Here is a 17,991-nt window from a genome sequence, read left to right on the forward strand (position 1 = left end):
TCTTCAAAAGGCATTGATATGTTTTATTTAATAGATGGTTGAAATTATATTATTTTTCCATTACAGGAATTACAGGATCGATATTTATCGATAATAATGAAACAGGATAACCTATCGAGCAATACATATACATAAGTATGATGAATTCATATTGCGTATTGTATCCAGGAATATTTAAAATTCAAGTCTCTAGCTTTTGTGGTTTGTGAGATGATAGCAGACTGATAAGCCCAGAACGACTTCGCTTAAATAGAGCAATTATAAGAAAGAAATATTTTTTTAAATATTTAATTAAATGGTTCGAAAGGGATGTAAAACTTCGAAATTGTTTTAATACAGCTAGATCAATATGCTTATTTATTTCAACTCAACCGTTAACAAATCGAAGAGCCACAATTATGTTGTTGTTTGTAAGTACAATGTGAAAAACCAGATTTATGCTAGAGAACGGCGTGGTGTTCTCAAGTATAAGTTTAATGTTTAAAATTGTATGAACTGTATTCTTTTTAAAAAAATTTTCAATTATTCAAAATAGCATATATTCATTTCGGAACAAGAGAATAGAAATGTTGACTTTATTCTAGAACGGGAGGTTGTTTTAAAGCTGCAGAAACCACATTAGTGAGCTGGATTAGTTTTGAGCTCTTCTATAGATCGAGTTAAGCGTTACTTTTATTTTAGATTTTTAATGGGTATACCGATAGCGGAGCCCATATTCCAAGAGTGGCGTTTGTAGCACATTTTAGAAAGAGAAAGTCTATATATACATATGTAAAAAGAATTTTATATATAGAGAATCGGATATGTAATCAAGTATTCATTAACTCAGCTCATTGTATGTAAGAAACTCTGCCATACAGTTATTTAATATGAATAATAATTAGTAAATTAGTTTTAAGTCTTACATCATCAAACGTAATACATTTTATGTGTGGCTAAATATTTTAGATTCTTAAACATTATTGTCTTAAAGCTAGATGTTAGTAAAAGCTCTATTAGAATAAATTTCTTATTTATTGAAACCTGTGGATTTATTTGATGCTTCGTTAATTACTATTGAATTATAAATACATAAGTGTAAATTATACTATCACATTTACTAATTACAAACATTGAATTAAACGCATCAATGAACTTTTATAGTCAACAACAAATCGTTTTCTAACATTCGACAAAGTGAAAAAGCTGCCCTCGCAGATCGTGCTTTGGCAAATGCCCATATAAGAAATTTTTTCGACTATAAAAAGACTTGCCGAGCAGATGTCTCGACTAGTTGATTTCCAGCTGTGTTTCATTACGAACAAAAGTTTGGAAATTACCGGATTCCTTTTTTCGAATCTTGCCTTTTGTTCTTTGTTTTAAAAGACAATTATATCTCGTGCTTCTGATCCTATTATTACTTTGTCTATAATACTTAATTATGGTAAGTCAATTGAAAATCAATATAATTTTAAATATATACAAAATTATAATTTTGTTGTTTTTAAAGTGTTGTTTAATTACCTATTAAAGATTGAATTCCAACATAACATAAAGAATAATTTATTTGAATTTTTAATAAAAATAATAATAGTAAATTAAATTCTTAATATTTTATAAATTTTGTAAAAATGTGCAAAAATATGTGGTTCAATTTGAAATCTAAATAATAATAAAATAATAATAAATCAGGAATGAATATTTATAATTGATATATATATATATATATATATATATATGCTTACATACAGTGCATAAAATACTCGCAAAAATGTACCCACACCTACGACCTGACACGGTCTACTGAACTGCTAATTTGTAATTCTATATTAAATCTTAATTTTTTGGCTTGCAGAGGGAGTGCATTTCAGTTCATATAGGACAAGCTGGCGTTCAGATTGGTAACGCTTGCTGGGAGCTATACTGCCTGGAACATGGCATTCAGCCTGATGGTCATATGCCCTCTGATAAAACAGTTGGGGGCGGCGATGATTCCTTCAATACTTTCTTTAGCGAAACTAGTGCCGGAAAACATGTGCCGCGAGCAGTTTTCGTGGACTTAGAACCAACTGTTGTTGATGAGGTGCGTACTGGCACTTATCGCCAGCTGTTCCATCCCGAGCAGTTGATTACTGGCAAGGAAGATGCGGCTAACAACTATGCTCGTGGTCACTACACGATTGGCAAAGAGATTGTGGACATTGTGCTGGATCGAATCCGTAAGCTGGCCGATCAATGCACGGGTCTTCAGGGATTTTTGGTTTTTCACTCATTCGGCGGAGGAACTGGCTCGGGATTTACATCGTTGCTTATGGAGCGTCTATCAGTTGATTATGGAAAAAAATCAAAGCTGGAGTTTTCTATATATCCAGCTCCACAAGTAAGTAATGAGTAAATATTTCTCTTAATGTCGAAATAAAACCTTCATATTTGATTGCTTTCGAAACTTGGATAATTGATCAGATAATCAGAAGATTGAGGTTGAACACACCCAAAATTTGAAATATCTAGTACATATATGTGTGTCCATATATGCTTAACACATTATTTCTTTTCGTTTAAAGGTTTCAACCGCTGTAGTTGAGCCATACAATTCAATTTTGACTACCCACACCACCCTGGAGCACTCTGACTGCGCATTTATGGTTGACAATGAAGCCATATATGACATTTGTCGTCGGAACTTAGACATCGAGCGACCCACCTATATGAACCTAAATCGCTTAATTGGCCAAATAGTTTCCTCAATAACAGCATCGTTGCGCTTCGACGGAGCGCTTAATGTTGATTTAACAGAGTTCCAAACCAATTTAGTTCCCTACCCACGCATTCACTTTCCTTTGGCTACATATGCTCCAGTAATTTCCGTTGAAAAAGCTTATCACGAACAATTAACTGTTGCTGAAATAACAAACGCTTGCTTTGAACCCGCCAACCAGATGGTCAAGTGCGATCCAAGGCATGGCAAATATATGGCTTGCTGTATGCTCTATCGGGGTGATGTGGTACCAAAAGATGTAAATGCAGCAATCGCCACAATCAAGACTAAGCGATCAATTCAATTCGTGGACTGGTGCCCGACTGGCTTCAAAGTGGGCATTAATTATCAGCCACCCACAGTGGTGCCTGGCGGCGACTTGGCCAAGGTTCAACGTGCTGTATGCATGTTGTCCAACACCACAGCCATTGCTGAAGCCTGGGCTCGTTTGGATCACAAATTTGATTTAATGTATGCCAAGCGTGCTTTCGTACACTGGTACGTTGGGGAAGGCATGGAGGAAGGCGAATTCTCTGAAGCTCGGGAGGATTTGGCAGCACTTGAGAAGGATTATGAAGAGGTCGGAATTGATTCTACTACCGAAGTCGACGAGGGTGATGAATACTAAGGAATGACGAATATTTAGAGCTGATTAAAGTTAATGGATCACATTTTATACTCTACATAACAAACCTACGATTTTTGAAGAAAATAAATACAACTTTTACTAAAATATGCAAATCAATATGCAGAGAATGTTTTATTTTGTTTCTTAACTTGCGGTACATAAACATAAGATATAATTATCTAACCCAAAAGATTGGGTTGCAATGACCTCTTAAGAAGATTTACTGGAGTTTTTGGAAAGAAAGTTGTTTAGCCAAGTTTCAATGACCGGTAGATTCGCTTCACTCCACAGTGCTTCTTCTTTAATATTCCGAAGAGACTTTTCAATTATGTGTTGGGCGCTTCCAAACTCTCCAGAATGCTGTTCGTAGAGCTGCTGCACCATGTCATATCCCTTTTGAGTTAGAAAGAAACCTGTGGCTGATCCTATCAAGTGATCCCATAGGTTGGTATTATCTTTCAGTCTAAAATTTAAACATTTATGAGAAATAAAATATTGTGAAAAATATAAATAAAAATATAATAATCGAATTGGCCTTGTCATTGAAAAAGCAAACTCGAAAAAAAATCTATTTTAAATTCAATTATAGATATATCTTTTCAAAATGCCATTAGCAACTTGTTCAATGTTAAACTTAATTTAAATTATTTTTATAAGGAAAATATAAAATTGCTCTAATTTTAAGAATCTGAAACAAATATTTACCTAGATACCCATTGCAAATATATATTTTTTGTACATTTTCTGGATCCAATTTTTGGTTGTGAAATAAGAGATTTGAAATCGATTTTTTACTTGCGTATTCTAAATATTTGAGTTCCAACCAACAAGGTTAACTAACAAATAAACTATAAAGCCTTTAAAAAGTGTCAAGCATACAAAAATTAATTCGTATAATGATGTTAGTGAAAATAGGCTGTGGATTTTTTATAAATTGATAATATAACAAAGTGCAATGGTGCTAACATGGAAACATAAAATATTCTCTTTCATAAGCAAAAATTTAAATGTTTTAATATTCAATATTCAATATTTTCAGAACATATAATTTGTAGGCCAATTTGTCGTGTATGTGATACACATGAGAAATTTGGCATTTTAAGCGGAATACTCAGGATAGCTTTATCCCGGTTTGCTAAGCTCCCAGTATATATAATTTATTTATCCATCTCATGAAATCTATATCAAATTAACTATCGCATTCAGAAGATCTTTATTAAAATGTTGTAAGATAATGATTATTTTTCATCTTTTATTTAAGTCTTCTTATTCAAAATTGTGAGAAATACTTTGAAATGTTTCAAATATAACTTAATAAGTTAAGGCATTTAAATTATTCACTCAAAAATAGAAATTGTTTTAATTAATATTTATCATTTTTTTATATCAATTTCTAATATCAGTTTATACTCATAAATACGAGTTTTAAAATATATAGCTTTTTCTATTTACTCTTCATATGTGTATCGGGCTATGTGACCAACAAATGCTCTTCAATATGTTGTTTTTATTTTTTTATTTATTATTATTATTTTTTATTACAGATATAGATGTTTATGCACTTACTTTTCCCGAATGGTCGTCCAGTTGTCAGATAAGAATTTAAATAATGTGTAATAGCCATTGGAGGTGCCAGTAAGGGAGGAAAATATCAAGAATTGATCGTTTTCGGTGAAATTAGAGTTATCTTCTAAAATCGATAGCTCTAGCAGTCGAAGGACCTTTTCAGGTTGAGTTGGGCAACCAGCTAGTGTCTTCAATAAATAAGTTCTCTCACTCTGCTTACGTGATTTTGGAAATTCAATCACGCGCTGTATTCCGAACTGCCACTCTTCCATGGTGCCCCATTTGAAAATTGGACAAATATAATGATTTGGTACCCTATGATACAGAAAGAGTCATTGGGATGAAAATCGATATGTGGATATGGATATGGGTACTGACGGATTTTCCAAATTTGGATCGGATGAGTGTTGCCAGACACTGTACGCATTTTGGGCTTCCTCTACGCAAGGACGGTAGCCGGCGCCACACAAAAATCTCTTAGTCAACGAGCGCAAATCCGTCTTCCAATTATCTTCGTTTTCAATTTCAGCACCCAGATCTTCATATAAAGGTGTGAGCAGAATTAGGACGTATTCCTGAAAATTATAAGCTGTACTCTCATCATTTCTATTCGCGTTTTAAGTTGCAAATGTTATTAATTGCCTCAAACTTCTTATGGACCTCTGGCATATCAATATGCCGACCAATTTGATCAATAAATGTGAAGACCGGATTCCATACGATATGATTTCGTTCGAATTTCATAAATAATGTCATATTGAGGGCCGTTGCAAAACCTAAATCACCAGCGTAAGCAAGATTCCAAGCATCATGTAAGAGTTTCGACCTGAAAGCGAAAAAAGTGTTGTAAGAAGTGAAACTTCCCAATAAGCATGGAGCAAGTTGAAGTTGATGTTGAGGGATTTGAATAATTTGATTCAAAATAATTTTCAAGTTTTTCCAAATCAGGCAAAAATCATACAGCTTCTGTAATTATTGCTTATATTCAAAAATAATGATTTTTGAAATTAATCACAAGCTTTACAATACTTTCTCAGTGCACACCGTTTCTATTTACAAAAAAAAATATTTCTATAGCAAAAAGAAAATGTTCCGTTTTAGCCTAGCTATGATTCAAAAGTAAGGCTAAATATCAAAGCTTATCGAAAAGAGAGCATAATCGAACAAACTTTACTTTTGTGGATATGTCAACTGAGCTTGTAGTTGCTCTTAAAAATTCTAAATAAATTAGCAATTGAACCGTATTTTGTGTTTGGCCGAAGGTATGAAATCTAACAAACAGGTAGCATTTTTAATTCGTGCAGTTGGAGTGTAATTTAAAAAGCTCACCTCGTATATGTTGGAACTAGAGCTCGACCAGTTTCAGTTTGTAAGAAATTAGAGAGCATTTGCCAATTTCGTTCATCGTAGTTAACTGGAAATGGACCAATTTCTTCTTGATTGATAATAATAAATTGATCATTTGGCGGCATATTATTAATTGTCATTTGCTGAGCCTTTTCCATCCACACGTAGGGACTGCAGTTTGAAAAATTAAGTGCATCTTGTCGATTCAGAACAATTGGAATCCACCAAACCATTTTGTCCTGTTCTGGCACATCATGCGGCCTCTCTCTGAGATACAGCTTTTGCTGAATTGTAGCGGTATTTTTTTCATAATCTCTGCGAGCAGTTACTACGGGTAAGCGATGAATCGCAAACCACGTGCCGACAATGTCTGCCACATTGTATTGGCTCTTTAGGGTTCCATCCTTTACCGCCTGAGTGGTTAACGCACTCCAAAGATCATTTCCGACAAATGTTTTAAACTGAAGATTTTCAATGAATGCTCTAAGGCCTTTTTGGAACGAGTCTTTGCCCAAAGTAAAGTTTAGCATACGTATGACTAGCTCCATTTTATAAGAGATTGTCTCTTGCTTCATTGCTGTGATGCGAGAATGGGGATACCTTTTGCTGAACTCATAATATATTGAGTATAGCGTCGTCATAGGGTATTTGCCATTGAACTCGATGCCACCGTCTAACTATATATAAAAAGCTTATTGCAATTTATTTTTAAATTTATTAAATGTCATGTTTTACCTTTATAACAATTTCTGACGCCAAGAAACTTGCCAGGGCTTTGTTAAGATGGGCATCAGTCCACCATTCAGGAGTGACCCACGAACCAATCCATTGATATATCAGTTCCTGTGCTATATCGTAATAACGATTTTGCATAAGATCGCTTTCTCTGTTCAGAATATTATATATTATAGCATAAAGACGTGTTTGTTGTTTAAGGTTGGAAATTTGTTCTTACTTAAACAGCAGCAAGCCCCAATTATCTACCGGGCGCACTACTGGTAGCTCAGGTATGACAACCACATCGATTTTAGATAAAGGAAGAGGTATTTCGAAATAGCTTTGTATTGCTTTATGAGCAAGTAAAACTTTTTCACGAACTTCCTAAAATAAACAAATAATTATCATAAAATAAACATTAAATAATAAAAATATTTTCCATACTCCAATAAATTTCATTATGCACTGATTTTTTAAATTGTAGCGACATGCTATATATTTTACTTGAAGTATTCAATATTCTTAAAATGGAATTTTGAACTTCAAATAATTTAATCTTATGCGTAAGTATATCAGTGTATTTGAAGTATTTCAATATCGTATTATTAAATATATTTCCTAATAATTTAAAAAATTGTATAGAATATTCTATTCTTATAATCTTTATATACTCAACTCTTCAAAGAACTACAAAATGATAAAGGTAATTTATATAAATATAATAAATAATAAAAAAAAATATTGCCATTTTGAGAGTCGATGTTGGCGTTTTTTTATAGTACAATAATCCGATGATTGAATTGAATTTTCTGATATAAGTAAATTCCTGCGGGCTAACTTCTTTTCACTTCAAGAAAAATAAAAGTCTTATTATTAATTTCACATACTTAAAATGACTTTTTTATGATTAATATTTAAATAAATAATAATATAAAAAAGTAAAATGTGTAAAATAAATAAATTTCAATAAAAGAAAAATTGTTTCTTACTTTTAACTGATTTACATTATCTTCAAAGCCCCAAAGATTTATAACAGGTTCTGATTGAGTCTTTAATTCCGCTTCAGGTTTGACCTCATTTTGCAATTTTACAAGGTTCGACGTCACAAAGCCAAATGTAAATGAAGACATAGGTGGGGTTGTTTCGAAAAAGTCGATTACATGATCTTTGAGAATAGAGCTGGAAAAGAATGGATATTTGTCTTTTGAGATTTTAATGTATCTTATGTAAATCAGGTATTTTACACTGAAATTTATTAAAACTGATGAAAATACAACAAATTGAATGCCTTGTTAAGAGATTATCGTCTATAAATTACTATAGCAATAGTACCATAGCAATAATAATAACTAAATTCAGTTAACTAAAATTTCTTAAAAGTGGAACACACAACCTGAAAGTTTTTTTCTTTTGTTTTTCAATATTAAACAACAAGAAAAAAAATTGATATTCCAACAAGTCGAAAGGATTTTGTATCTCAGCATTATGATTAAAGACTTATTTAAGTTTAGTATTAAATTATTATATTATTTTATTGAGAACAAAAGTTATTGGAAAAGTACTTGAACTAGCTTAAAAAATAATTAACCTTTGGATACGAAAATTTGCCTTCAAAAAAATTATGAGCTATTTTTATAAAAATTTCATAGCAAAATGTAGACAAATTAAAAACAAAAATACTGAGAATAAAAAAACTCCGTTTGTTGGATTTCTTGTAAAGTGTTTTTGATTTACAATTTGATTATCGTGTCAATAATATAATAATAAATAATATTTGAAATGATAACAGCTACACAATTGGTTGTCTGTTTTTTACATTTCCGGTTTCTCTTTACTCTAAATTTATTATTTTAGACATACACTTTTACTTACTGGTTGGTAGTACGAGCCAGCGGAGTATTAAATATCGTAACTAAGTGACTCGGTCTTGTAATGGAGACTGTAAATGGCACCTACCAATATAATTAGAACTTATTGATTGAAATATTTATAATTTGTCAATAAGTATACCTTAAATCCAGGTTCATCGTAGCAGGGAAACAGCCGTCGAGCGTTATTCGGTCTTAAGTAAGTGGCCAAATAAGTCCCATTTGAATAGGATCCTTTGAATAGGCCTTCTCCACTTTCCCAAATGCTTCCTTCAAACGGAATTTCTAAAAGGCACTCCGTGCCTTGTTTGATTACTTCTTTTAGGTATATGATATAAATTGTTTTCTTTGGGAATCGACTGCCGCGCACAACAGATACATTATCAGATAACTGCGAGTCACTGAAGAAAATGTATAGATTAAAGCTTAATTTAGTAATTGAAAGTCAAGTTTTGGTTACCTATTATTCTTATTTATTTTTCGTAAGACAATTTTCCTGTCATTGATATCCAAATTAAAATGAGCGTGGATTGAAATTTTTTTAGAATCTGATTTCCACGTCAAATTCATTTTTATGTGACCAGAGAATATATTTTCTTCAACGTTCGGTTCTAGATAAATATCATAGCTCTGTGGTATAACATCTTTCGGCAGTCGATCATCAGTAATAAGAGGGTACGAGGCTGATGGGTCAATGCTGCGCTTAACAACCTAAAAGAGAACGAAATTTATAAATTAAATGGCAGATCATTTGCCATTTTATATACAATTTGTAAGTAAGAACAAAACACGTTTAGATAGCCAAAATCTATGCGATATTTTTAATATGTTGACAACTTACATGACTTGTTTCATGACCACAAAACAGCAAAAACAGAAATATTAGCACACTGAATCCTTGCATTTTCCTGAAAAAAAAAACATAAAATAAAAAAGATAATATTAAAAATAAGTTTTAGCAATATTAATTTGCAAACTTTCTTTTTCTTATAGATAAAATGAATGAGCATTTCAGACCCAGTATTTCAAGTAACCAAATTATTTGTGATTTCAGTGAGGCGCATCCTACCGCAACTTAATCAGGGTCGATAACAGCTAAATCTATTTGGAAACATGTGGACTATATTATTGATTTATATACACCTGCAAAGATTGGTAACTCTAACTGGGATGCATTTATAGAAAAGGTTAACTGAGTAATCAAATGTTGTGTTGGCGCTGCAATGGGCGTAAATATTGAAAGCTTTCATGTTGTAGTTTACATCAAAATTTTTTTTCAAGTCTTTAAATTTTTGCATTATGTATAAGACGGGAGTATATTCGAGAAAATATTCATTGATAAGTAAATTTGAAGTTCTACGGCTTTGTCTCACTTCTCGGTGCTGATCGAAATTGTGATATTCGCAAAATGTTTTTTTATGATAGATTAAAAATTAAATAAAAATGCCTTCTCTACGCCACAATTTCTACTTCACTTAGTAATCCAGTCGTTCTTCCTGCAATTGGAGCCAATAAATTGCTACCCAGCCTAGCAGATAGATGAGGGTATCTCCTAGTCAACCATTTTCGAATAGACCAAGCGCACTTGCCACATATTCAAATATAATTTGGACACAACAAAATTGAACAGTGGCTTTAGAAATTAAGCAAAAAAGTATTTGCCCCAGGCTGCCGAATAACGTGTTAGCCTATTTTTAGCCAGACTATAGACACTTTCCTATTTATTTGCTCTGTATGCGGCTGCGGTTGAAAAATGCGGCAGACAGATAAATTTGTCATACACTCAAAAAATATTGAAAAACGATTTCCTCTAAAATATTAATGATTTTAATGGAAATATGTTAAAATTAAATAATTTTCGAATTTAAATAAGTTTCAAAGTGAAACTATATTTTTGTATTTACTTTAATTTAATTTTAATTTTAATTTTAATTATAATTTTATTATTAAATCTAGGTACTAAATACCCGATTTATTCTTTCAATTGTAAAGGGTATAATATATACATTTGATAACAGAGATAAAGATGTTTAACTGAATTGAGATAAAGAATGAAAAGATAGCTTGGACTGCGTTTTTGTTTTTAGATGTGAAAGATAAATCGTAAAGTGCTGTGCGCATCTATTGATGCTTTTTGGCTTTTTAAAATGCCTAAGCGATTCATATTACTTCTTTTTGTGTGGCTACATTTGTCGTGTACTTTAACAAAAAAGGTCAGAGATCAGTCTGGAACTAGTTTCAATTATATTAAAGCTTACTATTTGATCACGTGTAGATTCACAAATGCGAAGATAGTATAACAGAGACAAGCAACGGCATAGCATATTGGAAATTTCGAGGCACGCGTTACACAACTTCTGAAGATGTTCTTTGTTGGATGGAAAATGGCGAAGTCTTGGTGCGCGAATGCAACACAACCACTGGACAGTGGCTGCCAGAGGATGTTGTATGCAAGGAAGAGGGAAGATATCAAAAGTATTGCCCAGAGGACTTAGTGGAAATTAAGAATGAAGATGGCGATGTGCTCTGCTTGAAAATCTCATCACAGCCTCAGAAGTATGATGACAAATTTTGCCAAGGGGCAAATATTATTTTCCCTCACAAGCTTTCTAAAGAGGAAGCCTTAAGCTTTGCCAAGTTCTTGAACGAAACAAACCTGACCGAGTATTGGCTACCAATACAGCGTGAAAGTAGTTATATGCCATTTAAAATACGCTTGCCAGGTGAGCAGTGGGGGGAAGCAGTCGATGATAAGACGAACATCTTAGATTTTAGAGCTGATAAGAACTGTATGTCCATACGATATTCTAATCGCGAACAAAACAAACAGCAAAGGATAAGGAAGACCGACTTTATCCAAAAGATGACGGGCTGTGATGAATTATTGCACTCAATTTGTATCTTTGAAGGCAAACTCATAACAAGCTCAGGCTGTCCCAAAGGAGAAGGCGCTCTTAGTTACCGTCCAACTGAATGCTATGGTGTTGATTGGCAATATGTATTAAGTAAGCCGCAAAATGAGATACGCATCAGTGAATATTTTCAGAAACGTAACACTTTAAGATTGGCCCTAAAGCACCTGCCCAAGGAGAAATCAAAAGAATACTTTCAAGTTGACTATTTTGCTGATCAATTCAACAATGAGTATGCAATTACGATGAATAACGAAGAAGTGGTGCGAGTCGTGAGGCTTGAAAATAACTTGAAATTTCCGATTCTGTACAAAAGACAAATTAACACTGAAGCAAACCCTGTTCAACTTATACTGAAATTTGACGCTGCACTACAAGAATTGATTCTGATAGTTTACAATGGCGAATATCTGTGGCGTGTCAGTGAAGATGATAAGGGTGTTAGCTGTTTCTCAAACGCGGACTATGAACTTCAACGAAACACTAAAATTGATCTTATTTGGGAAAATAAAGATAAGACCAAGTCAATCTTTAAGGTCAAGCTGGTTGGTGAAGGCCCAGGCGAATATTGGTGTGAAGGGCATACGGTTTTCGATTTTCATTTTGTGACTAGCCAACGTCTAGTCGCAGAGAAAGAAAGGCGCGGACACTCCTTTGCAGTAAAGCTCAATGTCAGTTGCATAATTGTCAATAAGAACAGTCATACAAATATGTGCACTAATATCAATAAAAACTCGAAAATACTTGCCAAAAATGTTTTGGCCGAGTTGCGAAAGAAGGGCAAAGAAATTTCCCGAGATCTCGTTATACATAATGCACGTATCATGAGTATCGAAGAGATTGCAGCTCAGAACTTGGATTGCTGGATACATTTGACGGCTTCCATGAAAAACTCGGCAGTGGATAATAGCGAGGAAGAAAGCAGCGAAGAAAATAATAGCTCGGAAAATGATAATCAAGTTAGGCACGATACATCAGTTCGCATGACAGTATGGAACATGTTGAAAGAGGTCATTTCAATTTACACTCATCATGAGGCGAGTGTAATACGAAGCACAGAATATTGTTTTCCCGAGACCTTTCGTCTGGACAATGATGAAATATATCATTGGAATCAGGCAGAAATTGGACAGGTGGGCACCTTATCAAAATTGTGCCTGCAAAGCAACGGAATGCCATACACGCGAAAATGCAACGGCAATTTTATACAGGGCGCTTATTGGGAAACGCTAAATGAAAATCCTAAATGCGAAATGCACCAGGCAAATATGAAAATCACCAATACTCTTTATAGCTTGTCCAGCTCTAAAAAGCTAAAAACCTCTCCGGAAAAGATGGTAAAAGAAGTCAAAAAGATCTTACAAGATAATGCCAAAAAGTTTATACCTGTAGACATACATTTTGCTGCCAATATTGTTCAAGTCTCTGTACGTAATTTGGACAACTATGTCCTCAGCTTGTCGCGGAATACAACAATCGAAGAGCAGAGTCGAGCCTACTCAGTATTTAAGGAAACTACACAAGATCTGATACATATTTACAATTATCTAATAAACGTGAAAGAAAAGACGTTAAAGATGTCTGCGAAATTGAACTCAACTAACAAACTGCTTGAAGCGTTTGAGAATGCCTTGTCATCGCAGTCCGTCTTGCCAGAGCTAAAAGGAATACCGAATTCTAATGAATTCGAGTCAAATGACGACTTTGAAGTGTTGGACTATGACGATATTGGAGTATCTGTGAAAATATCCCCCAACCTGTTATATTTTATACTTAATCCGTTAATTGCGAATATTTCTGGAATTGCAATGTTTAAAAACAATAATGATACCGAGCTACCTTATTCATTAAAAGGCGCTTTTCGAAACGAGCACTATCGCTTTCTGCAGTCCAACCATGAAATAGAGGACTTCATCAACGAACCTGACCTACAATTTGCTACCTATGTACCTGAGAGGCTCTTATCACAATTGGATACAATTTTGAATGCAAATAATATTACTGAAAACACAAATACCATTGTGGTTATCAAAGTCTACTCGAACGACAAACTCTTTCAATCACAAGCAAATCAAACTGCACAGTCTGCATTGGGACGCGTCGTTTCAATATCCTTACCCGGCCACAGTACGCAATTACCTGAAGATTTGCCAATTGCATTCCGCAACTGGCAAGGCAGCTCATTAAAGTATAATACCACCACAGATATGTGTAGCTATTGGAATTTTGAAAACTGGGCCACTGATGGCATAAGACAGGTATCGAATCGCTCAGACATTAATAACGATATTGTGCTCTGCCAGGTCAGCCATCTGACGCCATTCGCTTATTTAGTGGGCTTTAATTTTACAGTGGAAGAATCTGATGAAGTCAATGTCCGGCCAAATCATGGCCAGGCCTTAGACATTATTACAGTTACGGGCTGTACATTATCGCTACTTGGCATATCAGGCATCTTCATAACAGCTGCAATATTTAGTTCTTGGCGGCAAAAACCTTCGTCTAAGGTCCTTCTGCAGCTTTCGGCTGCGATCGCTTTGCAAATGATAATCCTTTGCTTTATCAATACTGAAGAATATTCCCTACACTTGATTATCAACAAGATCATACCCAGTTGCGTAGCCATTGGAGCTCTACTCCATTATTCTGTGTTGGTCCAGTTCTTCTGGATGATATTAATCGCCTATTTGCAGTTTAAGCGATATGTTCAAGTATTCGGCGGAGGTCGCCCAAGCAGATTTTTTATGAAATCAACGATATTTTGTTGGGGCGTACCACTTATACCTGTGGTGCTTGCTGTTGTGCTAGACCATGATTCGTTTAGTAAGGGCCCCATATGCTACCCATCCGGATATGCCCTTTATTTTGGCATAATTATGCCAATTTCAATTATTATAATAGCAAACTTTATAATCTTTTGCCTCATCATATACAACATATTGGTGAGCTCGAGCTTGCCAATTAGGCGCAATGACACACCTGTACTAATATATCAGATACGTTTATCGGTATTGCTATTCTTTCTGTTGGGCTTCACGTGGTGCTTCGGCATTCTATCCTCCATAAGAGCTGGTATCGTATTTTCATACCTTTTCAGTTTGACAGCAACACTGCAAGGGTTTGTTATCTTTATATATTTTATTATCTTAGATCCTGTAACGCGACGCATGTGGGGTAAATTTTTTTGCCAACTTTGTTCCACTGACAAAAGTTTTCTTCAAAATTCAGCTTCTGACAAAGACACTACGCAAACATACTAATAGCTTTCATATGTATTTTGTTCATGTTTACTTGTTGATAATGTAATATTGTTAAACATTCAGTAATGCTAAAAATATATTTATAGTGCGAATAATTTATATAATTTGAATAAACTTTTGTGAAAAATTCCAAGCTTGGTTACTTGAGGCACAGCTCAATGAGTGCGAATCAAAGGCACAGAAAATATCAAAATTTAATGAAATATAAACCTATATAAGTCCATGCTTGTTTTATTTATTAATTTATGACGGACAAATATTGTCAGTTATCAGATTATCTCGAAATAGCAACAAAAAGCAAAAGAAAGGCAAATCCTTTCTGAAAGTATCTAAGGCGCTGGCAGTTCAAAGACGTTGACACTTAGATATCAAAAGGGAACGTATGCCGTTGATTAAGTGGAGGATAGAGCAGGATGAAAAGCGAGATGCATACACAAAATACACTAATATATTGGACTTAACTCAACTTTTTCTAATCAAAGTTAACATAAAACTTAAGTGTACGCTGCAGTCGAACGCAAACGTCGGTTATACACAATTACTAGAGATCATATTCTCCTGGAGCGAGGCCAAGAACTCAGTTAATGTTTAGAGAGAGCTCAATGAGTCATAACTGAAATTTGGTGAATAATAATATATATATTTGTAAAAGAAAGTTTTGCTGTGATTTGTTTACGCCAGATGAGTAATCTTTAATAGTCTAAGCAGTTTATCTATCTAGCTTTCTTATCTAACGAATCTGTGGGTATAATTAAGCGTCACAGCTGAGTTAACAACAGAATTTGTTTCTTTTTCCTCTAAGCAATTGGTATCAGTCTTAGTTACCTTATTAAATTGTCTTAAGCAATGTCTATTTGAGAACGTTTAAGCCTTGCTGTTAAGGCGCCATGATACCATATGTAGATGATGATGATACACCTTTATATACCTGCCTTAACTATTGAAGATAAAAAGTCTTCCTCCTTCTAATAATCTTAAAAATGAAATTTCTTCTGTTTACAATCGTGTTAAGCTTAAAGACACAAGGCTGCAATAAAATACTTATATATAGAAACAACTTTGTCAGTTTTAGTGGGCTTCCAGAGGGCTTACCTATTAAACCCCATTTATCTTTATAACTGACGATACTATAAATACGTATAGACTCTATAAAGGTGCTTATACATTTATATTTCAACAATACTGAATATTGAACACACACATTGAAAAACTTTCAGCTTTACTTTTAGTTTTCGTATATATAAATACTGGAATTTGGAGGTATATACCGACACATTTGAGAGAAAATCTTAAACTAAACGTCTCGTTCATAAGTTTTGTTTTGCCGTACTACGTGAATATATTTATATTATATCAGATTATTACTATCAGCAGTAATTTGCCCACATGCCTCATACTTGACCACAATAGACCAATTTAAGGCTAATAAATGGTGTCAATTGAATTAAATTATCTCGACCTCTGGCCTACACTTATTTTTGAATTTGGGAAAACTTTGCATTCCTAGTTGAATTGCTCAATGAGCAAATCTGAGTTATTTCTGGCAGCAAACCGCATTTTGAGCAAGACCAAATTAAAAGTAGTATCACCTGTTGGTAGTGTGACGACATGAACACATTTTTATTTTCTCTAAGAACTACTTTAGAACAAGCGATAAGCCTTTCAAGAATTAAGCAGTAACTATTACTTATTTCGCTCTTATAGTTTAAAAAGGTTATTAATCAGAATGAATACTTATACCCCTCAGCACCTTGTACCCTTGTCGAAAACTACGAGATGCAATATAATTCCTATAAAGTCTAAAAAGATGTTCATAAAATACAGATATGCTATGCTATGACTTTAGAAATAACCAATTAATAATTTATATATAAACAAATCCACAAGAGTAAGTAATGCTGGCATATGTAACTTACAAAATATATTACGAAAAATACAGCTTACAGATGGCATAAATTTCATAAAAGTCATAGTTGTTTTCGGATATGATCCAATTTTTTGTTGTTTTTTTGTGGGTGAAGCAAATAAAAGTACTCTGATCGGTGTATCAGACTGCACTGGTTACCGATTAAAGGATTCCTCTTCCTTAGACTGTTACCTCTTTGGTGCCGAGTGATATTCCGTATTGACCTTCAAGGATAAACGCCTCTATGCGCTCTAATCGAGCACTATCATTAGTATTGCTGGGATCAGGTTCCATTTTTTCCGCAGCAATTTTTTTTGGCAAAGTCTCAGAGTAAATGTTGCTTGATTTGATCATTTTCTTCACATTATGCAGGTACCTTTAAAATAACAAGTAAGAAAGCAAATAAAAATCGACAGTACGACACCAGGATTCGAACCCACAATTTTTACGCAACGCGCACGAACTCTACCATCACCGCCACTTCATAATTAAAAAAATAAAAAAAAAAAGTATCCATCGTCGCGAGGCTTGAACCCGAGACCAACGCAGCCACTGCAATGCTTACTCAAGCGGTTGAAAATTGGAAGTTAAGTAGCAGCTAATAATTCAGCACAATTCAATCGCAATTTCGATTCTTCGAATAAAATACAATACACGCATTTGAATGTATGCGTGCACATATGATCTGCATATCCTATCAGCTTGGTAGAGTTGCAAACGCCTTCACATAATGGCCCTAGTTTCAACTAAACTTAAATTTAAAGAATTTGGGGAAATTTGGAGCCGATATCCAAAATCCAACAAAAATCAAAATTGCATAAAATATACATAAAACTAAATACAACATTTTAAGGCTCTAGCTCTTAAGACGTCCGAGATATAATTTATTAACTGCATTTTAATCATGTTTTATTCGACAACAATTAAATGCGAATAGTTATCGAATATTTGAAACACAGTTGACATGCGCGTGCTATACACGGACCTACAAAAAATTTCAAGTCTCTTGCTCTTATAGATGCTGAGATCCACGCGTTCACACATACGGAC

At 33.9% G+C, this 17,991-nt stretch overlaps 2 protein-coding genes across 5 annotated transcripts; one reads left to right on the forward strand and one right to left on the reverse strand.

The window, feature by feature from the left end:
- Positions 1-1,351: 1,351 nt before the first annotated feature.
- On the forward strand, positions 1,352-3,453 carry LOC111598635 (tubulin alpha-2 chain). The gene is made up of 3 exons (XM_023313979.2): positions 1,352-1,423; positions 1,835-2,359; positions 2,544-3,453. Exons 1-3 carry the CDS (start codon positions 1,421-1,423, stop codon positions 3,363-3,365), a joined length of 1,350 nt encoding a protein of 449 aa, XP_023169747.1. The 5' UTR covers positions 1,352-1,420; the 3' UTR covers positions 3,366-3,453.
- A 6-nt stretch (positions 3,454-3,459) lies between these two features.
- On the reverse strand, positions 3,460-16,316 carry LOC111598636 (aminopeptidase N). Of its 4 annotated transcripts, none has more exons than XM_023313983.2 (13): positions 16,259-16,316; positions 9,705-9,771; positions 9,324-9,574; positions 9,006-9,264; positions 8,868-8,947; positions 7,985-8,174; positions 7,234-7,379; positions 7,014-7,164; positions 6,261-6,955; positions 5,574-5,757; positions 5,310-5,506; positions 4,932-5,246; positions 3,460-3,828 (listed from the first exon to the last, which is right to left on the reverse strand). In XM_023313983.2, exons 2-13 carry the CDS (start codon positions 9,765-9,767, stop codon positions 3,576-3,578), a joined length of 2,784 nt encoding a protein of 927 aa, XP_023169751.2. In that variant the 5' UTR covers positions 9,768-9,771; positions 16,259-16,316; the 3' UTR covers positions 3,460-3,575. The 4 variants fall into 4 exon arrangements, with proteins under 4 accessions (XP_023169751.2, XP_023169750.2, XP_023169748.2 ...); XM_023313982.2 differs by having other exon boundaries at positions 16,237-16,310; XM_023313980.2 differs by lacking the exon at positions 16,259-16,316 and adding an exon at positions 16,128-16,221.
- Positions 16,317-17,991: the final 1,675 nt, after the last annotated feature.

The sequence above is a fragment of the Drosophila hydei genome, unplaced genomic scaffold (genome assembly GCF_003285905.1).
Source record: "Drosophila hydei strain 15085-1641.00,03,60 unplaced genomic scaffold, DhydRS2 tig00008139-arrow-pilon, whole genome shotgun sequence".
In the NCBI taxonomy this organism is placed as follows: domain Eukaryota; kingdom Metazoa; phylum Arthropoda; class Insecta; order Diptera; family Drosophilidae; genus Drosophila; species Drosophila hydei.

Coding starts and splice junctions, on each gene's coding strand:
- LOC111598636 (XM_023313980.2), bottom strand. Junction 8,948..9,005: donor ACGATGAACCTGGATTTAAG/GTATACTTATTG, acceptor TTATATTGGTAG/GTGCCATTTACAGTCTCCAT. Junction 5,758..6,260: donor CTAGTTCCAACATATACGAG/GTGAGCTTTTTA, acceptor TTTCGCTTTCAG/GTCGAAACTCTTACATGATG.
- LOC111598635 (XM_023313979.2), top strand. Junction 2,360..2,543: donor CTATATATCCAGCTCCACAA/GTAAGTAATGAG, acceptor TTTCGTTTAAAG/GTTTCAACCGCTGTAGTTGA.